The sequence below is a fragment of the Heliconius melpomene genome, chromosome 20 (assembly GCF_056956725.1).
Source record: "Heliconius melpomene rosina isolate 202511_hmr_F chromosome 20, ASM5695672v1, whole genome shotgun sequence".
Taxonomy (NCBI): Eukaryota; Metazoa; Arthropoda; class Insecta; order Lepidoptera; family Nymphalidae; genus Heliconius; species Heliconius melpomene.
In genome coordinates this window covers 2,595,378-2,622,926 of record NC_140408.1, presented here as the reverse complement: position 1 = coordinate 2,622,926, position 27,549 = coordinate 2,595,378, and the positions used below count along the sequence as shown (strand labels likewise).

The window sequence follows — 27,549 nt, the reverse complement described above, 5'->3', positions numbered from 1 at the left end:
TAATGTATGTATTTATTAAGTTTGTATGTATTTAAGTTCTTTAGCTTCACCAGTGGGATAGGCAGAGGTAATCTAGTGTTGTCTAGTGTTTAACACTCCATTCTCCATTTTTAATTAAATAAATAAAACGCATAGTATGTCTTAGGAGATTTATTATCTTACATAAAAAATATATTCTGCTTATGTACAATATGTACACGAGGCTTTAAAGTTCTACTTAACTGCATAAATTATACCCAAAACTAACTAACATATAAAACAATTTCCTTATTTATTTACTATAAAGCTTAAGGCACGTTTATCACATAAAATACGAGTAAGTTCGACCTTAAAATATATCGAGGTAGTAGTAACATTGATACTATATTTACAAATCAATGTAAATATTGCGAATAATGCCCGAGGTTATTTACTTAGTGTATCAGCCTTCGCCGAGCAGGGCGCTGATTGTGAAACTCTTGATACGTCTGCATGGGGGAGGGTTGGGTGGTGAGGGTATGCTTTGTGGGACAGGGGGTGCGGGACTCCAAGCACCTAACATGCCAGGAATATTTGTAGGCCACATACCCAAAGGTAACGGCATAGGTAAAGGCATGTATGGCAACTCTGGCGGATAGAACGGAGGACTTAGGTTGTCTACAACAAGTGGATTAGGTGAATCGACTAAGGGCGGGGATCTCGGTGAAGATGATCTCACGCTCTCATCAGAGCATGAGGATGCTGCATCAGAACATGGGCGCTTGGCGTCGGGCTCGTTCTGTGTCTCTTGGGTTCCGGTTTCTGTGTCAACAGTCTTCCTCTTGCATTTTGACTGGCCGCACGCACGGAAACCTTTTGCAAATGGATTGTTGTCGATCTTTAGTTTCGTTATTCTGTCGTTCTGTGGACAATAGAAAATAAAATTTATTATGTATTTCAATTTTAGTCCAACGCAACAGGAACATATATAAAGTGCCTTTTAAACTGCTCAAATTCCATCAAAGCGGACGGCCTCTAATCAATTAAAACATTTAAATTTGATTGAGTTATTATAACGCGGTAGGTATAAGACATAACAGTGATTGGTCAGTCCCTACATTCTCGCACGCGGTCACGATTCTAATATTAACTTAATTGTTCTATTTGACGAGTATGTTTGTTTGATTGTTCCTATTCGTGAGGCCCACCTTTATGTTGCCAGTTATGACCAATTTCGTTTATCTCATATTGGATGTGGCTCTTAGATTCAAGTAAAATCGAGAAATAACTTTGAAAAGCTTAAATTATTTTACAAATGTATAAAATTGCTATATTCTCGTCATCTAAACATGGTTTTAACAATTTTTTGAAGGCGACGAAATATCAAATATGTCATTTAAATAACCTGTGACATAAGTTTTCGTTCCCAAACCACCGTCAGCCAATCACGTGTTCAGTATCGCTTATCTCGCTAGAATGCAATTTAAACATCCGTTTCCGCATACACCTAATAGCTTGTAAGGGATAATTGTAGCACATGTGGCTCTAGCGAGTCTTGGCGACAGGCCAATTAGCATGGCGTACACGCGTAGCGCCCGCCACGGCCGATACACGACGGCGCCACTATAGTTTTTCAAGTTTCAGCTACCCGTAACAAGTAACTTGATATTTGATACAATTTAAACAAATTAAAGATCCTGGCAAGGTGAAGGTGGCATTTTTTTGGCACAGTGAAAGCGACAGATTTTTATTTGAGTTCTAGGATTTGCTTTTTCCTTATGATTAAAGCATAGTACTTACCTACTCTTAGTTATAACGGACTATTAATATAATATTTTATAACAAATATTATTGTATTTTTATTTTATTTTAACATGTGTTGCAATAATTTTATATATTTTTTTGAGCTTTATCAGCTTGAGCTGATAAAAAACAACCCTGAATATTTGCACATTTCGTGACTGGCACCGTTTATCTAGCAAAATCCAAGGCAAATAGCCCCGTCGTGATCCATCAAGTAACTTGTAAAAAGAATATTTACATGCTGTGATAAGGCGGCGCCGGCGGGTGTCGTTTGCTCAACAATCAATAGATAAGCGAGCAAGTTCCCGTGTTGGGGAGGCTGCTAAAAGCCTACATTTAGCACACCCTGAAGCACTTCTCAAGTCGGCCGGTTTAAGCCAGTGCTTGAGATCGTCAGGCGCCGCCCCCGGCCCCGGCCCGCCCTGTCGGCTGACGTCACGCCGCAAACTTGCAGTCGCTTTTACTTTTTGCGTGACTATTTCACATATTAGCGACTGTCTCGTCGCCAGTTTTTTAGGAATGTGTAATTAGGGTCCGAGCAAACTTACATTTAGTTATCGGGTGTAAATGGCAATTTTCGAGACCAACAAACATGCTGCGTCTAGACGACGATTAATCATTTGTTTGCTTTTTTTTCATTTGTTTCGTGTTGCACTCTGTGTTGAAGTTTTTGTATGAACTGTAAACAGTTTGGTCTGCCACCTAGTTACGCTTTGTAATAGCCATCGGCTGCTACAAGAGGATTTTCTAATTCGATGGTAATTGCCAACAATGAGTTTGCCGGCTCGTGTCTCTTCGAGCGAGTGTAACGCGCAACGATACACCGCCGGCCTTTGTCGCCGGGGATGTCCCGTTAGGCGGACAATTCCTGGATTATCTCACAAAGCGACCGGTCCTCGTAATTGTAATCATAAATGGACGCGAGAAGCTGTTCGCGCCTCGCTGCAGTCAACATTAAACACGCCGCCGCGGCAAAGGAGCCGCCATCGACCTAATTACTGATTATGCAACAGAACGACACGCTGCGATGGACGTCAAAAGAAAGAGACATGTAAGAAAACAAACAGCGGGAGGCCGCCGGGATGGAGGGATGTGTTACATTAGGGGATTGTTAACAAACATTATTAAACTCAGCTTAAAATTGCATTAGTTGGGTACCTATTTAGAGATTCGCTGCTGCTTTATAATTGCAGAAGCTGTATTTCTTTAAAATTTATATCTACCGAGAAAAGAGATGGCTACCTAGTCTACAAATCGTAATTTAACCAGTAAATAAGTAACTGTTGTCTGAATCATCAAGCTCGTCCCGTGTTTGAACAATACGGAACTGTTTGCGAGAGTGCCGGCGAGATTTTTAAATTAGCTTCTTTTGTTTTGTTAACCGAATGACCGTTCGTCGCCGTCGCAATCTGACGTTTTTTGCTCGGCTAGTACTGTAAGAGCAGTGGCGCCTTTGATTTTCAAAAAAATTGGTTCGTACCGACGCGACGTATACTCGTAAGTGCGAAACGTTTCACGTTCGGAGAAACGTAGTATGATTTCTTGGAAATAAGTTAGATAGTATCTGTGGGGTGTTCTACATGCCGATAGGCAATCTTAGATTATTGGTTTCTGTGGTAACTTGGTTCTGGGGCAAAATATTAAATTATATAAAAAAATATACTTATTATGATTAAAATATACCTACATATGATAATATGAAGAGTTAAAAAAATTGTCCAAAACGACTAAATGAAGCGTACGGGCCAACTTCTTACTTGTGATTTAATCAATTTTTGCTTGTAATATTTTCATTTGATTGCAATCTCAACAAATTTTGTATTTCATGTCAAGACAAAATAAGCGTTGAGATTGTATCGTGATTTTTGCAAAATGTGTTTAAATTATTTGTCTGCGTGAAATAATATCGAATATATAAGTATTTGATCGGTAATTTTTTTATAATAATTATTATTTAATTTTTGTATTGCTTATTTATTGGCTAATATTATTTTAATTAAATACTTATGTATGTGTACTTACATTTACATGGCTATTACATTTTATTCCTCGATTTTTAGCCAATTAGACATATTTAATATTTAATGATTTATGTCAGCTTTTACAGTAATATATTCATAGCCGAATAAAAACAAGGCCGTCTGAATAAATCTTTACTCCTTATTAAAATTTTACTGCGCTTTTAATGCGATTTCCAGATAAATTACGGAAGTAGAATTTATATTAATATATTTCCAAGGGTTTTACAGCCTACTCTATAAGGACAGACTATAAATAAATATTACCTGATAAGCAGTGACAGCAATGAATTCAGTTTCGGCAAAGGAGAATGAAGCGTGAGGAGCTCCCCAAGCTAGCGCTGCAGCGTCACGAGCGCGAACCACTAAGACACGAGGACGATACTTGTGCATGGATGTGAGGACCATCTGAAAGAGAATAAAATAAGATTAATTACATATAAGAACTTTCATACAATACCTTAGGTAATAGGAAAGGTAATAGAAATGTTGTTAATGGGAACCGCTATTTACTTAAACTTGGGTGACACTGATTTAGGTACAGTGTTAATTCAATCTAATTTAAAATAAGCTTTTTTATCATTTCGATGATAAGGGATAGTACTAATCAATAAATTTACTACGTAATAACAGAAGTAAAGGTAAATTGTATGTGTTTTATCTGTATATTTATATGTCTTCCTATTATAGTACAGGACCAGACCATTTACATTATCCGTGCGTTCCAATTAATAATCAAATCGTCCAAATAAAATAACTGTAGGTGGCCAATTGCATGAGTGCACGAGAATTAAAACCAATAGAATAAAATGGCTAGAAATTGTGGCTAAAGGAAAGGAAGGATATTCTATATAAAACAAAAACGTGGCATGATGATCACGACCACCTTATCAAGGCCGTATAACGACAGAGAAGTAAAATAGATATAATTTGGCAGAATTTTCAATTCTTTAATAAATATAATTAAATTATTTCAAAGTCTACGTTTTAAAAATGTACTCGTTACATCATGGAGTTTTTATATGTAAATTGGTAATGAGACAAAAGTCACAGAAGTTGCTAGCCGTGCTAATAAATGCGTGCCGCCTGCGTCTCTTACAAACAAAACAAGTGAATGATGTAATCAAGTAAATACATAGCACTTACATACTATACTAATATTTTGTTGGTATAAGTCAGAGAGGTCCTACTGAGTACTCACATAACGCTTCGCTCTTTACTTTTAGCTCAAAAAGAGACAGCGTGCTAAGCGACGAATAAAAGGCATTTTTTAAGCCAGAGTGAGAAAATACATTACGTAAATTCTATAATTATTTAGGTACATTATGGAAATCTTATATATATTAAAATATTTAAAACCAATTATAGCTGATGATATTATAGACTTCCTTAAATAGGTAAATACATTTAAAAATATATAAATTCAGTAGGTAGGCACTTTAGTGAACTGAGTTGAATAAATCCATAATATGAAAATATTTTTGGTCAAATTTAGCTGTAATTCTTGTCTATTCAAATTGCTTTTTCTAGAGTTAAATTATAAAATTTCTAAAAAATATTTCTTTATAACCGAAGTCAAAATACAGTAGACATAGTTAAAAAAATCACGTTGGCGACGTAAAAGCGCGGGCGGCACTGATGGCACAAAAGCTTATCTGGTGCTTGACGCGGTGCTACCTGGCGCCGCTCCTCATCCGTAATTAATGAAAATCCTTCTATTATTCTACTACTGAGGAATATTAGAATTTCACTTATTAACATTTTTGCAAGAATTGCTAATCAATATTATTTTTAATAAAGATTTAAGAAAGATTACATGTGTGTTTGAAAATAGGCAGGTTTTAGTTATGACGGGACGCAGTAGTAGACTCACGGAAAACTTGAGATCGGTATAGATATTTTCATGAAAAAATGCAAAAAAAGAGAGATGGCATTTTGTTATTGGTTCTTTCTGCCTATCCCTCTTATTATAAAGAGTGAATCTAAGAGTAAAAACTAAAATTAAAATATTAATTTAATAGGTTTTGCCAAAGTGCATGAGAGGCAGTATACAGCGGATAGCTTATCTGGCACTTGATGGTACCTGCGGGCGCCGCCGCGCGCCGCTCTCAAGAGTAAAGGGTTTCTGTTTTGTGTTTCTACAGTTTTTTGACCATTTCTACTTTTTACTTACTACCCTCGCACTAGAGACTATGTAATCTGTTTTTTAAAATCGTCGTAATATACAAAAAATGTGTTTCTTTAATTTAGTAGGCAAATATTTAATATTTTCATTTCCTCGCTCTAGTAACTAGAGGTATAGCTAGGTTACTAAAACTCAACACGCAATGCCTGCAGAATCTGCCGGAAAGTGAGGAGCGGAGTGTTCTAACACTATGCTCCCTCTACCCACTATGCTACATGCGAAATACAGCTTGAAGCTGAAACAACTATATTGAAGGTAATGTTACGTGTACAGTAGGTAGCTACAAAGTCAAATTCAATTAAACTATCTCGAAATAGCTTGTACTTAAGTCTGAGTTCGTCATAAATTTAAATAAACCTATAATGACTCATTTAATACACTCTTTAATGCTAGTTAAACAGATATCGTCGCGTAATTATCCAACCATAAAACTTTAGTTAGCATTGCACAAACTTTAAAGTCATTAGTGATTATTTTGAATTAAAATTTTAATTACGACGTTAAAATATTTAATTGAATTAACAAGGGAAAACGAATCACTTGCTCGTAAATAATATTTAAATATGTTTATATTTCTATGTGTGTAAATATTACTGTTATATTGAAGTTTTACAAAATAATAGTAGTAGTTGTAGATTTTAAGGTTTTAAAAATATAGATTAAAAATATTAAGAATGTGAATTACCTAATTACTTATCAAATTATAAAATAAAATTTAAATATAAACCTCAGCCTTAGATTATTACAGAAAAGGCCCTTCTTAGTACCTACAATATAGAAACAAATATTAAAAATTACAAAAAACACTTAGCATGCGTGCAACCTGCAATTAGGCAAACGTCTAGACGAATTTATCTCTATATCGACACGTGTCTCCTTAATACTAAATGACATACGAGCGTGTTCACGCTTGACTCTGGCCGGTGACTGGCAACTGCGATCGGCAATTATAATTAAATGTTTAAATTTAAAGTAATTTTATTACTAGTTATTATATTACTTTGGTAATATAATTAATATATTTTATTGAGTGTAGATAATGTTTTTCGTATGGCAACTTTCTTTTTATTTATGCAAAGGCAAGTAGCTAAGTATTTTAAAATTCAGACGTACCTACGTAATATCATACATTCATATGCGAAATTAGCAATTTGTATTATGATAAAATATATTGATGATAAAAAATAATATTTTATGTCAAAACAAACAAAAAACTCTTCGATTTCTTATAATGTTTTTAATATTTCTTATTTTAAGAAAAAAAATAATAGATAAATATCTATTCAGAAAGGCATATTAAGGTGTATATGGACAGATTGACAGACGGACAATATAAAAGTTTCAACGTATTCGGAAGCTCGTTTATCAAAATGATACGCGCTCGATCAAAGTAGATTGATGTGCTCGATAAAATATTATTCTAAGCTTTTTGCATAAGAACAAGAACAAGAATAGTAGTTGAGCAAGTGAAATTAAGTATTCGTATTTATTAGAAGGTTTAACATATTAAAATAAAAAAAAAACATGTGGAATGTAAAACAATTTAAAAATCAAATGTAAAGATTCGGGTCTACATGTATGTAGTATGCTATTATAGACGCTGTAAGAAGATTTTATGCATTTTCTAACATAATTTATTGTTACAGCTACCTTAATACGCAAATTTTAATATTTTTTAGGCCATAGTGGCGTACTGTTACTGTGTCTAACTGTAATCTCCCTAACAATCCCTGCACGGCGAAATTATTAGATTTATGACAAAAAAACATACCTATTTCCTCGCTTCAGAAGACAGCTAGGCCGAAGATGGAGAACAAAGTGTTTTGATATTATGTTTAAAAAGGTAGGAAAACGTCTTTCCTTGCATGAAATTGCTTTTTTAAACTTTTTGCTAATTAATGACAGTTTAGTATGTAATATAAATAGCTTTAAGCATTTTTTGTGTTTTTGGTATTTTTATACCTAACTCGTAAAAGTTACATATTTTTTTCATACAAAATTGAGAAACCCGCCCCTATTAGTGAATGGTAGCGTGACAAGATCGTGCGATAAGGGGTTGTAAGGGTTGATAGCTTATGGCATACAAGCCGACGGTAAAACTACACTGATTGCTTGTAGCGATAGTTCTAAATGTGTCAAAGAAAACATGTAATTTTTTTGACTTCCTATGTTATATTAGACTGTTTTTTATTTGTCTTTCTAAATAAAGTCAATTTTTATTTCATTATAATTTACAGATGGATTTAAATATCAGTTTAAAATTGCTTCAGTTTCACTATAAAAATTGAATATGTTACATTTCATATTATTTGAAACTTTTACACATTTTAAACTTTTTTATTATTCTAGACTTATAAACATTTACCGACATTTAAGGACATCAGCGAAAATTTTAAATGACAACCATTTAAAGACTTTTAGCAATAAACCATTTTAAACGATTAATTTAATTACCTTAATAAAAATCGGCATAATACAAATTAAACTACATTATTAAACTTAAACGTTATACCAATCGTATTCGGTTACTTACAGTTGTAACTCTTTAACGACATATCGTAATCCACACTATAATTAGTTACCTTTAAAAAAAACAGATTTAAAAGATTTTTTTCTTTGTAAGTAAGATTTTTTCTTTGAAGTTAAAAAATATATAACAATAGAGGAGAATAGCAGAAAAGATTCTTTATAGCAAGTGGCGAAACCTCAAGTGCGCAAACGATGCGTGCTTTTCCACCAGGATGGGTACTGAGCTCGGTAGCCATTCTTTTGAAGTTACAAAGGCGCCGGTAGCATTGATACGAGCAGGTTAAATAACTGTAATTTATGTTTGTGTTTTTTAAAAGCGTATACTAATTTTAGTTTTGCTAATTTCTTTACAAGATACAATGTTATCTACAGAAGGGATGATTGTTTTAACAATGATTTATTTACTTAAGAAAATGCGGTAGGCACCTTATGTATAAAGAATAATTGTTTTTGCTCTTTTTGTATGTACAAAGTTAAACTTAATGTTTTATATTAAGGCAAGTATCTTATAGTATATAGAAGTGCAGCTAGCTACCTTTATAATCTATTTTATAACTTAGCTATTAGACCATGAAATATGACAATATTTCTTTGTAAAACATATAAAAAACTCTCCCACCGAGTTACTCACGCGCTCCTGCGCCCGCGTCTCAATCTATCCATCGGTGCGCGGGTCCGTGCAAACCCGTCATAATCGTGTTTTTGTGTTTTCTCATGTTTACCAAAACATGTGTAGGGGTATTTTTTGTTTGGGGATAATAAAACTGATACCACATTAGATTGTACTGATTTTTTTTATATTTTTAGTTCTTTTGCCGAAATATTTTAAATTTCCTATAAATTTGTAAGTGTCGATTGAGTTAGACCAAGTCAAAAATTAAATAGAAAAAATCATTAAAAAATCTCTACAAAAACTATAATATAGTAATTCTTTAGATGCTCAAATGAATAGTCGCAAATCGAGATAGCAAGCTTGATCTTATTACTGAACGTTATAAAATACACATCTAAACCCTTGGATAGAAACAACCCACCATATAATTAATTACATCATCACCCGCCTGTCTAAACATTTACAGAGAGATGTATAAAGAAGTACAGTTGAAGCATAATAACTTTATACAAAGCCTTCTCTATTTATACACGGATACGTTAAAAACTCCTGCGCAGTGTTTTCTCAACTCTAAACAATTGTATTTAAATCTATTCTTCCATACATTCAAATAGAAAGCCGTAGATTTACATCACCATAGGCCTATACTGCTATCAAATAACTGAATTAAACATTTTATAAGCGAAGACGTAAAGTTAAAAATGGCTTGGAGTGAATTTTCAAGAATATTTGGTAGAGGGAAGTGGTCGGTAGGCGTTGCCTTTGAAGCTGGTGGTACAACACAGTCACGACTTTGTAAGGCATCGCATGTTCAAACGTATTGTAACCCAAATCAATGTTTTCTTTTTTCCTTCAAATGATTTAATAAAGTTCCGAAGATAAGGTTGTATGTTTGTGTGTTTTAGTTGACTAGATGTTGAAATATATGTCTCTTATTTGTTTTAAACTAAGGTTGCCAGTGAATGCACATGTAATCATTGAGGTTTCAACGGCATTATAGGGCTTTATTATTAAGTGTATCTTTAAATTTATACTTTCCAGATTTAAGTTTAAAACTTTCCGAAAATTCCATAGAAAGTTTGGAACGGAGTTTCTCAACTCTAAGTTTTTTCTTCCTACCCTATCACTAACGCATAACAATAGCCATCGTAATCAAAACAAAGACAAAAATACTCACATGTCCCTGCGCGTCCATAGTATTATTGGTAAGCTTCAGTTTACTGAACGACACAGGATTTGCAGTCCAATGGTGGCCAGGAGCTGGGGAGTCGGGGTGCATCATCAGCCTACGCGGAGACTGCGGCTCGGCGCCCCCCGCAGCGGCCCATGACCCGCCCGCCCATCGCCAGCGCCTTCGCCCTACCAGGGAGAGTTCCAGCAGCACACAGTACTCCTCACGTGGGTCGAGCCCGTTGAGAGATACACGGAGAGATGGGAACATGCGCCTGTGAAAAGGTTTTATTATTAAGTTTTTAAATAAGGCAATGATCCAAAATAATAAGCTACAAAAATAAGATTTTTAAATTTAAAATTATTATTTCGAAAGTATTTTATGTTGTAAGACACCATCTTGTGAAGATCAATCAAGCAAAGAGGATTAGCTGTATGACAATCAACACAAACACTTCTATCATTCCTACGCATACACTCCGGTTGTAAAAGTAGTAATATACGATAATTGTGTTTGAGAATCATTTGCATATTCATTTCTTGTATCAGATAAGAGGTATAATATAATTATCACCTTAAAGCTTTGGGCTTTGTGTGAATCGTATTGGAATTTGGGGTCCCTTTGAAATATTTATAAAAGCTTTACCACGCTCCGAGAGTATTACGGAGGGTCCACACTTAATTTGTAATAACCTCTTATCAAAATGTTATGTAAGAAGGCGCTCGACAGCCGAAGGTGTTTCAAATTTGAATAAATAAAAGAGGATTCACTTAAGAAACTAACACTTAACAGTCTATAAAAGATAACTTTGTATCTGGTAGGGCCGCGGGAGACAAAGAAGCTGATAATAAAATGTCGGTGGACGGTGCGACGGTGAATTAGCGGATAGACAATGGGGACTGGGTACCGGCAACCGGGTACTGGGGACTGGGTACTGGGTGGTACCCATCGATGTTTGTGTTTTATTTATTATACGTATAAAACACGATACGAGTAAAAGTGTTGACCAACGAGGGCTTTTGGCACCCGTCTTCGAGTTGTCGTAAAGGTGGAATGCGCGTGGCGCCGGCTTATCGGCGCGGACCGCCGGGAAGCTGCTTAGCAAATCATCCATTCGTTGTGGATATTTGAACATTGCTGATAACGGAATTGGCATTAACTTTTCAAATGTTTTGAGATATTGATAAAACTGTAATATTTTACCATAAATTACATATTTATTTTACATTTAGTAATGGGTCAATGATATACCTTTACATAAGTCATTTTACTCAATTTTTGAAAAGCTCTTTTTTTGTCTTTTTAAAAAAAATATTTATACATATATTAGGTATACATTATACTTCAAATAACAATGACAGCAAATAAATGAATAAGAACAACGATTTACATAAAGTCCAATACAAAATAGGCCTCCATCAACGCGTTATCGGTTACTCCTCCGCCATCCGTCATAACGCCGCTATCCGCTATCACGCCGCGCGCGGGCTCCGGGCTCCGGGCTCCAGGGAGGCCGCTAATGCACGCGATAAGACCGGCCACAATTAACAACGCACTAAATTAGCTTCCATTTAAACTTTACGACGCCGGCTACTGCCTTACGTGATATCGCTTTCTATGAGGACAATCCGGCCTTTGGATAAGTGCTATAGCGACTGTTTGTATCGAATACTGATATCCACCTATGTGATTCCATATAAAGTTGAGCCTTTTGAGTTTTTTATACGTATAAGCAGGTACTTCTTAATAGAACTTATTAGCAACAATAAGTATACTATACTTTTTATGTTATTACCACGTTAAAAGGTTTAACTTAATGTATCAGATAACTCCGTATCCTCACATTGACAATATTGACACACGTCCCACTCCGTCGTCCAAATAAACAGTACCAAGTTAAATATGTACTTACAATACTTGTACACTATCGACGCCTCATGTTGACTGTGCCAGACAAATACTTGCTACCGTTGGGCTTTATCAAAACTTGTTCTGATATCGAAGCGATTGAGCTCGCCGACAAAGGTGATGATCGAAAGGCAAATGCGCAAAAAGCCCACGACCTCACTTTAAAAGCCTATTACAGTCAGCTACTGCAGAGAGAGGGACCTCTAGATACGTTAAAATACACTTAATGCTGTATTTATAGCCGCCTATCACCACTCACTTCGTAAGGCTAAATGGATTTTAGGTCATTACCTGGCAATTTCGTTATCTAAATCCTTTAAAATTCCCATTTTCTGCACTCAAAATCTTATATGAGACATTCGAGCACTTCCAAAATCCTTAATTAATACTTGCCTGCATTCTCATTTATGAACACATGAAAATTTAATTGTTTCGACCTCATTACCGGTCATGAGTTTAACGATTAAGACGAAATATCAACTTTCATTACCGCCGATAAATAAGCGCGATCTCTTTGAATTAACGATATTGTAACAGTCATAAATGAAATGTTCACAAAGCTTTAACGATATGTTATACGTCAATGCAAATGAAATAAGGAGACTATAAAAAGGGAGCGCCATAAAAGGCGGTCGAGGGCGCGCTAAGCTGGAGGCTTCGCCGGTGGGAAGGACTTAGTGGAATACAATGGGACCACCAAAATCGTATCGAATAAATTTAAGAGTGGGCCATAAATCGGTAACAACTTGCCAATTGCCGCACGGAGGCGCCATATCCGCTCTCGCATCCGCACTCGAAAACTTAAGCGGACCGCGACTCGCCCTTATACTTATTATATGGTATAGTATCCGCTTATTATATAAACATGTAGTTTTTATAGGCCGAGGTGTTAAACGTTATTGAATAAATGGCAAGTTATTGTGTACATACAACTACAAACAACTACAAACATATAATACGTACATCTTTGACTCGAGCACAACAGAAGCAGTTTCGATCGTAAACCTTTTTTTCTCGTCGAGTGCTCATCAGTCGACAAGTACGTAATAAAATGATCCCTAACCTACCCCTCACGACATCAAATTATCTTTACTACTGGTTTCATAGTTGTTTTATCGCCAAGTTCAATGTTAAGACAGAGCGCTCGTTAATTCCACAGTAGGTTCTTGTCCTCAGCATCTGTTCTTAGGACCATGTCGAAGAATAAACAAGCTTTCTAATTGTCGAGTCGAGTGTCCAAGTCAGGATAACTCGAATATCTCATGGCGTTTCATTAGCGTGCACACGAGAGGTCCCGACCCGGTCCAGATGTGAGCCTGAGTAAACACTCCTCCTCCTTTGTCTGGTGCATAAAAAATCGGACACCTGGATGTGTCAAATGCTTCACTCGGGCAGTGCTGTGCCGTGCCGTGAGAATCGCAGGGTTTGGAGTTCTGTGTTTATATTGTAATTAACAGCGCTGTGGTTATTTGTTGGTATAAAGTTTTTTAGCTTTTCGTAATGGTGGATATTTTTTCCCAAAAATATAATTGATATTTACTTCCTAATAACCATATTTCTGTTATGTATATAAATTATATTATATAATTGTCTTAATACCGATTTAGTAAAATGGAAAATGTAATAACGAATATATTAATTTCTATTTATTACGCGATCACTACGCACAGTGATAAAGTACAAATAAAGGGCGTTTCAATGCTTATAACCTATTCATATAATATTCATCCCTACAATCTAGTATGTAAATAAGATGCATATTTTTAATAAATATTTTCATTCTATCCTTTCAGGCTATCCTTGTAAAGTTACATGTTATAAATTGGAACATACCATATGGTCGAGGGTCTCGCCTTAACAAATAGAGTTGAAACAAACCATACAATAAAATAAATAAACCGATGTTACAAGGAAATAAATAATGGCCGGTGGATTCCCAAACAACTAATTATTAGCATATTGATGAGCTTCTATCTTTTAGGGCTTTGTTCAAAATCAGCGACAGCACATTCAATCATAAAGATCGTGACAAAAAGTTTAACATTTAGTTAAAGTTTTTATTTTATCGATATTTGTTTCACCGTTGCGGGTGCAGGTGGCAAAAAATATTACGTTTAGGGATCGATCGGGCACACGTACCTACATATATTATTTTAAACAGTTATTAAAAAGACTTATATATTCTAATATATTGTAATGCTTTAATTGTAGTATTATTGTACTCTATGGCTCTTGACGTGAACTACTTGAGTTCAAATAAAAAAATAAACATTTTTAAGTAATAATCCATAAACATACACAGAAGGAACGTTTTAATTATCTCTATAAAAACAAATATGTACAACATTAACAAATAAATTATCGTACTTAAAAATATTTATTAAAAACATTGTTTATACGTGTAATATGCAATAATGCATAGTTTACGTAACGTCAGATGGACAGGCGAGGGCGCGAGGCGCGAGGCGGCGGGACACCGGACGACAGGCAAAGCTCTCCCGCAGAGCACCTGCGACATGTTTATGCGTCTCCAAATTTACATCCACTCCAAGCAGGTCCACTCTTTGGCGGAAATCGGCAAGTTTTAATTACCAGGTCGGCGCCTTTGCGCAGTGAAGGCAGCGAGTGCCAATTGCATCCATTTTGTAATACGTTCGCAGATTATAAAATTGTCTTTTAAGATCACCGCCGCAATTAAGCCTCGACGATGATTATTGAAAATCGAATATTCTTACATTATTGTAACTCAAAACAAATAATTTGCATAAAATATTCATAATGCTTCAAATGAATCGTATCTCACGGATTAGGTATAACGTTCGGAAGATAATAAAATTTGCAATAAACGACAAAACGAGAAGGGTTACTTTCACCGTAACTAATACTTTACTAAAGATAAAGGAAGAATGGGGGGGGGGGGGGGGCGGGTGGCTCTAGTGCAGCGCCGGCGCCGATACGTTACTCAAAGCGATTGTGTGCTTAAATTGCGAAGGCCGACAAACGCGCGGTTATTTAGATGACAGTTAGTGCGGAGTGCGAGCCATGCGCCTGCGCAGGGACAAAGCTTATCTCGTCGCCGCATCTAGAGCCTATTATGCGCCTTTTGACGCCGATCAATACGGACAACAGATCGTTAAGATAACAGCCCCAGATACTAATGCGATTCTGATCTGGATTTTGCGGACCTGGATACCTACGTGTTCGACATTCGAAAACTGACATTGTGTTTTTGTTGGTATTGGTTTTAGTGTGTTACAACGCAATTAAATTAAAGGCTTTTGTAATGATAAAATATGTTTATGATATACATATCCATTAAAATTAATGTGATCGACGTAAAATAGAAATAATAATCATAACCCCGTAGGTACCCTTGTGGAGGTGCAGTACTACCGGCGACCGGCGACTGGCGATCAGTCGTTACCTCCCGACCGCGCATAAATCACACCGTTTTATGAGATCTTCCAATTTTTTAAGTTCGTTAATGAAATGCGAGCGCAGTATGAGACCCGGCTAGCGACATTAAAAACGACAAACTATAAGGACGGACAGTTTCTAATTATAATTCTGTCAAAGCTGCAATATAAGGAAAGAATTGATGATCACCTCAATCTCCGTCTATCTGAGGCGGAGATCTACAAGATTGTGTGTTTTTTTAGTAATAAACTACGTGTATGTAGGTGTGATAAGAAAACTAATAGACTCGATTGTGGAGAACATAAACTTTAAGTTTATTTTCACATTACAGAAATATGTCAATAATTTTATTATATGGTATATCATACGAGAGTATAGTATCTAAGTTTAAGAAAACTTACATTACTTGAATATAAATTGGCAAATTATCGCTATATGGATGTGTGTGATTATTTTTCATTTGCGTGCATTCATTTGATTCATTTACGACCGCAAAAATCAATTTCATGGACTCGTCGTTTGCAACCATAGATAATGAATAAATTAGCAAAACCAGCCGCTATTTGCATTGAAAGGAAAAAAATATTGAAATTACAAAGGTGTTAAACTGTATAATTAGCATAAGGAAAAAGAACTTATTTTCTAAAAATATTAATGAATTGTTTGAAATGAAAAAAAAATATTTTATAGTAACTAAGATTTGCCACCACATTTCTATATAAAAAATATTAATCTCATATAAGTCGGATAATATATATCGTGTAAAATTATTAGCTACGAGTATTTTACTGAAAGTTATATTGAATGATATAGTATCTAATTATTGTTATGAGATCAATAAATTGATTGTTACAAGAAAAACTGGTACTTATTTAGCGTAATAAAAGATGTAAATATTATTAACGGAAAAATTAATTTAGAAATATCAAAGTTCAGAGCATCGCAAGCAGAATAGTTAAAGGATTTGAAGAAACATCCGTATCTATCAGTAGCTTCATCCATCAAGCACAGGATCTCCGCTCGTCGTAGCGTAGAGCCGCAACACCCAACTCATATGGTAATTACAATTCTATTTACCCGATTTAGAGTTGATTATTCTAAGACCAGCGCAGAAGCCCAGTTAGAACGGCGCCTGTATTTTAGGAAGCGTTTCGAGGAAGCGAAAAGGAGATGCATGATAGTTGCGATGGTTGCGAATTAGAGTCGCGAGAGTCGGCCGCCGACAAAGACACCGCCGCACGCGAACCTCACCCGATACGCAATTAAACCCGCGTGTGTTAATTGAAATTAATTCGGACCGTGTGGTTCAAGCGAGCGGCTTTTGATAAAGACTATAGGTAGTAGGTACAGATCTAATAGAAAAAGTGGTTACAACAAATAAAATGATACACCCGTCTTTTTAAAAAGATAAGATTAGCATTTGCTAATCGTATTAACTTTTAATTTACTACGATTTTACATTTGCGCTTACTTTATAATCGGGATAATTAAAAAAAAGCTATAAACTTTAATGGACATTAAACCGATTGTGAGGGTTTCTGGCATAAATAATTTAATGGCATTTATGTTGTAATAAAGCGCTGTTCTTGATCTCGTTTCGATTTTAGTTTCGCACGTTTTTCTGGTGCCTTGAGCCACAAGCTAGTGATTAAAAGGTTGGTACCGAGAACGGCGCGGCGTTTAATGCCGCCCGAGTCAAACGCGCCGCGACGCGTCATCGCAATTAGTGGGCGGTGGCGGGTTGTGACATGTCGCGCTATTGACATTGAACCCTTGTTCCATATTTCAGAGAAATACTTATAGTATGTGTGATGCGCTTCGTTGCTTTACACTAATCAATTGGCGGTCTCAGGAATGTACTTTTAAATTGGAATGTCTAGTTTATTACGTGTTACGATTATTATTATAAAAATTTGAGATACTATTCGAACTTGGACTTGATTTTTTTTACTGGAACTAGATATAATGTAACGTCATTCTCACAGTCTACTTCATGTGACACCCAAACGACACTTTTATTAAGAAATCGTGTCATTCTTACGCACCCATTACTACGGTACTCGCTGTTATCCTTAAGTTTGTTTCACCACCAGCCTGGATCGACTTTGAGTGGTATTACCTGGTGGTATGGTCGGATGTCGAGCATGAGGAGGATGCGTGGGTAAGACAATGGTTTCGGTAGCGAGGTACGAGTGGCAGATAGACATCGCACTGCATCGTGATGTCGCGGCGATGGTATCACCGGCGCACGGGTGGCTCACGTCGGCTATGCACTTACTGGGCCACGTTTCGTAATAACTTACAAAATTAAAATACAAATGACCCAAATATGAAAAAAATAAGTTTTACGTATTTTATCGTGTTTTTTTTTTAAATATTACCAGAATTCGTATATGGGTCATAATCAGAAAAAGTGTCCTTTTTGTGTCTTTTCTTGTCCCGCTACTTTGAATGCGTTTTAAAAATACAATTTTAAAGATAATTTAAATATTTTGCCATTTACGATAAATTTATTTATTAACTTAAAGATTTTTGTAATATTTTAAATGTATTATGGCAAATAATAGTATTTGTTGTTAGTTGCAAAAAACCTTTCAAAATGCTTCCATACAATTTTTCGTGTCCCATTCACCACTTTACTTTTTAAGAATTGATTTGTTACGAATGTTTATGGTTTTATTTGATTTCAGATATGTTTATATTACTTTACTTTATGCATAATATTAAATAGAACTACTTTTATTGATACATTATTTAATAAACAATATATATTAGTTAAGTAAATTTGTCCCAAAATATTGTCTTTTTGTTACTCAGGGCTAGTAACGTACAATTAAATTATGAACGCAATTATTTTGGATCGTGTTTAATATTGTTTTTTGTTGTGGCACCATACTTCTAAAAGTCAGTGCTGTCGTAGCTACAACAAGTAGTGTTCTCGCAGCAGTAGAGGGGTTCAAATGTTTTAGAGGGAATGCGTGAAATTCATCTCAGGGTTATAAACGGCTTTTATTTTGGTAAGTATTCTATAATTTCGTTTTCTTGTTTATGTTATTTGCTTCTTTTTACAAAATCTCAAAAAAGAACTTCAGTGCTTGCAGATGCAACACGTGGCTTATGAGCAAATATTTAAAAGGGTTAGAATTTCTCAGATTTCATTCTCAATTTCGTTATATTTCGTTACGTAACGAAATTGAGAAAATATGAAGCCTAGTTCACAATTACGGTACCAATGTTTTCTTATATATGTTTATAATAAAATTGTATCGAACCAGTGCTTGTATATGGAAGATATGTATATAAGAAAAAAAAATTGCTGGCATATGAAAAAAACTATTAGTGACTTTTCATAAAATAAAGTAACCAAAAATAATGATTTTTAAGTTTTTTGCTTGTTTGCTTGTTTGTCTGTGTTTGTGCACGCTAATCTCATCACCGATTTAGTTAAAAATATTTTTTATTCTGCCTGAAATTTGTTGTGATTTTGTGATTATTATTTTTTGATAAATATTTTTGTATTTTCAGTAAGCGTCATGGCTCCTATGTCAAGTGCTGAAATACATAAAAGATATAGAGAACGTCTTAAAAAGACCAATCCTATTAAATATGAAGATATGCGGAATAAACACTTACAAAGAATTAAACTTAATTCCAGTGATAACGACTCAAATTTTGATATATTTTAAAGTGGATTTAATTTTATCATTAACTTTGTGATCCCTAACTAGAAATATAAGTTTATTACGTTACTAACTAGCATTATTATATTGTTCATATTGTCAGTTTGTTATGTTTTCTTCTTACATTTATAATCTGTTAATTCAACGATTGAATCTTTAAAATTTTAATCTGTGTCTCATTAAATAAAAAAAACAATATTTTATTCATATAATATCCTTATTTTGTTGTGTATAATGCCTTATGACATCAGTTTCGTAACAAACATTATCAGTGTTGTTACTTATCAGTTACGTTACGAATTCGAAAATGTCCACTTTTCTGATTATGACCCATATATTAAAGTTCATTAAATTATGTGGTAATCCTTAATATTGAGTTATTTATGAAGTATATGCTATCGTCTTTTTAGATGCCTATAATTTTCGAGCAACTGATTTCAACATGATATCGTGTGGTTCCAGTGTACATTTGCATAGTATTGCGAATGCGCGCGATAACATCTCACTGGCGCAAACCCAAATGTTTGTTTATTATCATCAATACTAAGATGTTTAGGAGTTTGTTGCTTTAATTTATAATTAACGTAACTAGAAGTAAATTCAAAATTACAAATCTAGGTAAATATTGTGTCTTTTCAGCTAGAAACACCATAAAATTATTGGGATATTTTGTATGAAATATACTTTAAATTTTTATTATAAATATGACTTTTTATTGTCGCTACCATCGCACGTGTTCATATTTTAATGATTTCTATGACAAACGCACCCACTAGCTGCGCTATAACGACACACGTTTCTAGGAGACGCACTATCACTATCAACTCTCTCTACGATATGAGCACGTACAAAGATCATATATCTCACGCAGGATATTAAATGGGCGCTACAATTTTCAAACTTTTTTTTAGAAAATATGAACGACGCACGGACCCTATTCATTTAAAACGAATTTGTAACTATATAGGGAAATCAATCAATCCAATTCAAGACTGACAAAATTAAATATACAAAATAGAAGAAATCCTTTATCAGCATATTACAAGTTGTTAGCAAGCGAGCGGAGAATCCGTGAGAATCCCGCTTCCACGTAACATGGGTTAAACGCTTGTATCGAGATACCGATCTAACCCGGGCTGTTTGTTGGCGCCATAAAAACAAAACATCACCAACACGACCACTTTCTTCCCTAAATTATTCGAAGAATTTACGACGTTTCGACTGACAAAAATGTTATAACCTAATGAGAAATTATCATCAAGGGTCGCTCGTCGGCAAAAAAAGGAATCGTGCGCCGCTCGCCGATGCACATTTTTTATATTAAATTCAATTTATTGTTTTCATATTAGCCTTTTTTTACGTTGTCGATTGTTTTAGGCGAGGCACGGGAGTCGCCGTGACTTTGCACTTTGGACAACGAGCTGGCTGTCTAAGTTTGATGCGTAGCTTGCGTTGGAGGTGATACATTGCCTTAGTTCCTTGAAGTCGTGTTAAGTCACTGCATTTAATAGAAGCTATGAAAGGTGTGTTGCTTAAAATCTTGGGGTTAGTCGAGGAGGTGGCGCTCTCTGGAGACATTGCGATATGATCAGTCAGAGGCTCAGGGGCGACGGCTCCGCGGCGCGTGCTTCGGATTCCAGGTCCGCCGCCCCCGCCGCTTCCAATTATCCATTACTTACAATGACGTTACGCTTTTTGTTTCAACGACACACGTTCTTACGTCATCTAAGCCTTTATTACACTAAACGATTTCAATCAACTTCGAGTCGCACAAACAACTTCGTTTTACGGATATTACGATTTTACAATAATTACGTGAACGAAATTAAGCAATTTTAGTTTTTTTATCCGATTGTATTTTATTATCAGGTTAGGATACAATGATTTTTTCTATATCAAAATAAAGTTCTATTTGAAAAGGAAATAAATGTTATAATTGTTTTTTTGTACTTAATTGACTCATTCGTTGTTACATTTATACAGACGTATAAATGTAGCCTAATTATACTTCACAATTTCTTCTATGTATATTATAGGTACATGCCTTAGAATAATATCTTGCTTCATAAAATGCTAGCTATCTTATGATCAGAGCTATTTTAACGATTGGGATAAGTGAAATACTGCTGTCAAATTTTCAGGAGACAGTGAAGAGTGATGAGTGGAGTGTACGGGAAGCGGTGGAGAGTCCGCTGTCATAATCTGATTATTAGCGTTGGAGGCTGGGCGGGGCGCGCGGCGGGCGGCCGACGGCGCCCCAGGGGGTCGGCGCCCGCGCCCGTCCCGCTCGCTCGCGGCCGGCGTCCCCTACGTGCGAGCGGGACACGGCGAGCCCCACGCAACACGCAGGCGACAAACGACCCGTGGTAAAACAAAAGGAATGCTGGGTGAGACGCTTTGAGGCGCCGGCGCCGTTGTCCGCGCTCTAATCACCCATTTTAATTACGACACAGATCGAATCAATTAATCGGCATTTCTGTTACAAGCGCCACGCCGTGCTCCCCCCAACCCCACCCACCTCCCTGTCCGCGGTGGTACTCCATCGAGATATGCGACAGTCATACACTTCGTTAGCTTCATAGAAATTTTATTAAAAATTTACGCGCCCGCCGCCGGCCCCGTCGCGCCCGACTATTGCAGTCACAACATGAAGCTACATATTAAAGAAAATATGAACGCAAGACTCAGACGTTTTTAATTATAAGTTATGATTTTTTTCAAGCGAATTCGGGCGCGCCCTTCCCTTCGGAATAACACAAGAATAAATAACGAGTTTTTATGCTGTCTGTTTGTTTTTAAAATGGCGGGAGGTCCGCGCGACGACACGCGAGCGATCTGCGCCGGCGCGCCTCGCCCATTTGTCATATTTCGGTTTCGAGAAAAAATAAATGACCTATTCTATCCTAAGCAGTGTTTGTTTATTTGTACGATGATTATTAGGGGCAGTATTATCTTTAAACAGCGAGCAGATGTAACATGTTACTTTGTAGGTTCATTTGTGGTTCTTTATTAGGATTATTGTTTATTGATTTTTCTAAAATTATAAACCTGCCAGCCTACTATAGATGTAACCATCCATGTTGGCACACAGATGAGGCTTAAAAATTGTTCCACGAATGTAGACACGGATTGGTGAACCTCGTGTTTACCATTCTAATTAACAACTAAGCCCAGGTGGGAAAAATATGGAAACCAGCAACAAATCTTTTTTCATAATACATAAAGCAAGCGCATGGCGGCCGAGCGCGGCAGGTGTTAACTTTGCTACATATCCACCGCCCCGGAGTGCTTGCACAAACGAACCGCCCAAATCTCTCTGTTTGCGCTTTCCATTTACCAGGCAACCCCTCTCGAGCTCAGATAAAGTACTCATTTGTACGAGCGCTAAAAGCTCGAAGCTACACCAATTTGTGGCGTTCACAAGTCAGAAACGTGCGCCAGCGTCTAGTGTGAAATAACTCAATTACCGCTGACACGCGGGCGCAACTAGCGATCAATACGAGAAATAAATTAAATATTTTGAGCCATTTCGATTCCTGTGGCGCCACGGCCGGCGCCGGCGCGCCCCCGGCCTCTCGCGCGGCTTCATTACTACAAAACAAACAAAAGTGACCTTTGGACGGGCAGTTAACGAGATTCACTAACGTTTGGATAAAGCGGTAAATTATCAAAATGTTGCGTGGCCGCGGCCGCACGGTGGTCCCGCGCGCGTCCAGAAAAAAACGTGTAAGAGATGACAGGAGCTGAGATGAAACCGGCTAATTATAAGCGCGCAAAAAGCGCACTTGAGCGGGAATCGCGACATCGTTTAGACCCGTCGCCGCAGCTGGCCGCGCTCGTTGCGCTCGCCGGGTATGCCGCTTGCGCAATTATTGTTCTTTTTTTAATGATGCACTCGTGTCTTCGTGGCCAACGCTTTTTGCGTAGTTCAGTTACGTCAATTGTACGATAATATGTCCTCTTAGTCATGATATTGTACAATGTTGTATCTTTATGTGCTGTAAGATCACAGCTTAATCACTAAAAAGATGAACGCAATCTGTTAATAAGGCGTATAACGCGTGGTTGCCGGCGGCCGGGCAGGAAACGCAGGGCGAAGTACCGAGGCGCTGAGACCGCCACGAACGTGTAATTTCTTCACTGCTCGAGCTCGGACGTCCACATTATTGATGGAGAAAAAAATAATTGAGGGGGTACAATCGTAAAGCAAACAAGCTTATAATAAGGTATAATTTGTGCTCGGCCATTTAGAGAAATGCACAAATTGCTGTGCAGGCAGCTGTTTGTTTTGTCTATGACGGGGGTCCGGCGGGATCCAAATTATTCGTTAACAAGCCCCGCGTCAGATTCGGCAGCCTTAATGGGTTTTCGTTAAGTTTTTGTTGCTATACTATAGAAATTTATGAGGTAGGTACGAGCAGCTTGCTTCGTAATTACCGGTGCCTGTCTGTACCTTGCAATGTTTTACAGCTATTCCGTTATGTTTCCGATAAGATTTCATACAAGAAATGTAATTGGATATCGCTTATGAGTTTCAATTGCTAACTTCAATGTCTGTAATGATTATTACTTAAAATATTTACACATGTATGATACATATGAGCTAAAAATAAACACAATAAAACCAAAAGTAAGCATGGATCATAAAAAATATCTAAAAAAGGAACTGAACTACTAAAGCTGCCATTTCTTTTATTTACTCGGCCATAATTGAAGTAGATAATTGAAAAAAACATGTAATTATGTTAAATTCTGTATAATTTACGTAACATACGACATAGCGTAATTAAAGCTGTTTTGAAAATTCTTTGGAAATACAAGAACTCCTGTCTTCTCGGGTTGTCACGTAGTTTATAGAACCTACCTATTAGTAATTTAATTAAATAATAATGTGGCAACACACTGACATTTTGCGAAGTTAATATTTATTCTTGTATTGACAGACTGACATATGAAATTTTAATAACTGCCTATTTAATAATTATTTTTAGATAGTTAACATAATATAACAGAGTAAAGACGTCCGTTTAAAATTATTTATACATTTCTTTTTTTTTTTTGTATAGCTTAAAAATAAGAAATCATTAAATAAAACTAATAAACCAAAATGAAAATGAAGATGAAAGTTACATATTGGGTTTTCAATATTACAAAATATTTTTAACTCTCAAGAACAATTTATAGCTACTCGGAATTTTAATTAAATTTAATTGGTTAAATAGCTACTTTGCAACAAATAAAGCTTGGAGGAACCCGAGGTCCAAGTACACGATAGGCCAAAAACTAAAATTTTAACTAAAAATAATATATATATAGTTATTATTTGTTTAATCTATAACACGTACCTTCCACCCTTAGTAATAATCATTTCAGTGCCGATGTCGTGAAAACGCCTCCATAGTTCGCCGTTGAGAAGGCGCGCCTCACACGCAGGTGGCTCGGCGTCCGCGCCTACGCGGTGCTCTGTAAGGTATTAGTATTTTATTTTTCTAGTAATATAAGACTATTTATGTATGTATATCTATATATGGATGTATTTCATTTTAGCTTCACGCCGCCCAAGGCGATATAGAATAAAACTTAGTGTGAAGACACTCTGTTTTCCGCTTTCCACGCAAACTCCAGACATAAGTTCTTAGTGGTAATAACTTTTTTAAATATATCAAATACATAATTGAATTTAATAAATATTTTAAATTAAAAAGATATAATTTTATTATTGCATAAAATCAGTTGGTATAATAAAAATGCAGAAAGTTGACAAATTGAATAAAAATACCAATTATTGAAAACAAATTGACTTATGTAAATTACAAAGCCAAACTAAAATTAGGAAGGAAATTATCTTTAAAAATTCAACGCAAACCACTAAACGAATGACCAATATTTATTGTATATAAATATATTTTTATATGTAGTTCATTATTTCATTTAAATAGATGAAGTACTCCTTGTTTCAGTCCTATATAGAAAGATTGTGCTGCAAGATGTAAACTAAAACCTTCCTCTTAATGTTATTTATCCTAGCCGATAACGTTGACGTTGAAAGTAGCTCGCTAATATATACTAAGCACTGATTACATTATCTAAATTTGTTGTTCAGTCAGTTCACTTAAGATACGCAACGAAGTAAATGATTTTGATACTACAACATACAGCCATGTACATATATTTACTAATCACAAATATATTTACTAATCACAGCGGCGCCTTTGATCGCAAAGTTTTTCATCAAGTAACCGTACTGCGGCGGAGTACAACGCGAACTAATTACAATTTGGTCGTTACTCGTGTATAAACTTATATTAATATAGTAACAATTTGTCTTCCTCCATGCTGTTATTGTTTGGGTTATGAAAGTTTTGTAACATATACTAGCTCCACGATACTCACGCAGTACTATAGGCAGAGGCAACCTAGTGTTAAGACACTCCGTTCGGCATTCTGAAGGCATTGCGTGTTGAGTTGCGGAATTCAACGCCACCCTTTGTCGTAATACCAGAGGGAAGAAATGGAAATATTAAATATTTAATTTTCTTGAGTGCTCCTGCGCCACGGCTGGCATCAAACGTAATGAGAAATCTTTCTGTAATTCTACATTTATTTACTTTCAAATATGATAACTAGCGTTGCGACGGAAGCAGTGAATAGATATAACAGTTGTTATATCTATTCACTGCTTTCAATTAATATTTTCATTTTATATTTTTTTAATTAAACTACCTAATAACAGTTTTTCATAACATTATTTTGTATATTAATTTCTTTATCTGCCATTTTTTTAATTTTAAATAAGTTTTTCACATCTATATCAATTACTTTCTCTCTTTCATTGCTTTTAGAATTATAACTTTAATTTCTTTGAAATGAAACAAATTCGTTAAGTTTTAGTAAAAACATTTAAAAGACCCTTAAAATATTTTCAAACCAAAATTTACAATCAAAAACTTAAAACGAAAGATTTTTTAACAACTTATATCTTTCATAAGTCGTAAAAAATAACATTACAGAACATATTTATACTGAGCAGCTACAATAATACAATTTTTAGGATATTCTTTTTTTAAAACCTATCATTAAAGCCAAACAACAAAAATCTCATAGATTTTCGATAAACAAATCAAAATAAACTATAGGTTTATAAATATTATATGAATAAAAGCTTCCTGTAAGCTTAATATTCATAAAAATAATATAAACCAGTATTTTGATTTGATTTAATATTTAAATAAATACATTTAGTACAATTTTACATATTAACAACATAAAGTTATCGATAACATCGGTAATTACTATGTCACTACAAATGATAAATGCTCCAATAAAAGACATCAACGCGCACCAACTTTACACCGATAGTAAAATATTATATAGGGTACATTAATAATTTGTAAATTATTACACGACAGATAAATTGTGTACAAAATAATCTCAATATAAATTTAAGATTTTAAAACGCCATAATAAAAGACCTGTAAATGTAAATTTTGTTTTAAATGAATATGTATGAAATAATATCTGTATAGGAATTAGGTACAAATGTGTACTATAATATGTATTATTAAGATGAGGTAACAAATAATCAGTATATTTGTGATGAAGTTGATTTATTCAATAAAAGCATATGGGTACTACTAACAAAGTACTAACAACAACCATAATCATTTTTATGAAAATGCAGTTGAAACCATACCTTTAATACTGAATTTATTTATTAAAAACAATATTTATAATATACATGCATTACGCAGAATACCTACATAAGAATATTTACAATATATTTAAACCCTGCATGCGCTGTTATTCCCAATATACAAATGACTAAGATAATGTATATATTATTTAAACAATTAAATTATTTCATATATATAATGCTACTCACGTAAACTGCTTAAAGAAGCAGCATGTAACATTTGCTGTCTGAGAAGATATTCCCCAAAGTGTGCTTGATCCATCATCATCGTACTTAATTCAAAAACAATAATAAAGTCACTTATATACAGTCACTTCACAAGAACATTCTAATTAAACTACCACACAAAAGTTCAAAGTATAGCATAAAATCACGATAACAAATTGTTATTAGTCAAAATTGACAAATTTGAAAGAATTTAAACACGTGTTAATGCTACGAGAACTGCGTTTACACTGACACGGTGAGGACGATCAGGCGGCGCGTGCGCATAGCCACGCCCCTTCTCCCTTATTGGTTGATAATGAACTAATGGCGGTGTGCGTCGAAGCCTTCGCTCGTACTTCGAGCTTTC

At 35.3% G+C, this 27,549-nt stretch overlaps 1 protein-coding gene across 1 annotated transcript; it reads right to left on the bottom strand.

Moving 5' to 3' along the window:
* Positions 1–151: 151 nt before the first annotated feature.
* On the bottom strand, positions 152–27,419 carry LOC146527511 (T-box transcription factor TBX6-like). Its single transcript, XM_085204921.1, has 5 exons — positions 27,165–27,419; positions 24,628–24,745; positions 10,284–10,551; positions 4,047–4,187; positions 152–880 (listed from the first exon to the last, which is right to left on the bottom strand). The coding sequence occupies exons 1-5, from the start codon at positions 27,241–27,243 to the stop codon at positions 422–424; spliced, it is 1,065 nt and encodes a 354-aa protein (XP_085061047.1). The 5' UTR covers positions 27,244–27,419; the 3' UTR covers positions 152–421.
* Between the last annotated feature and the right edge of the window lie 130 nt (positions 27,420–27,549).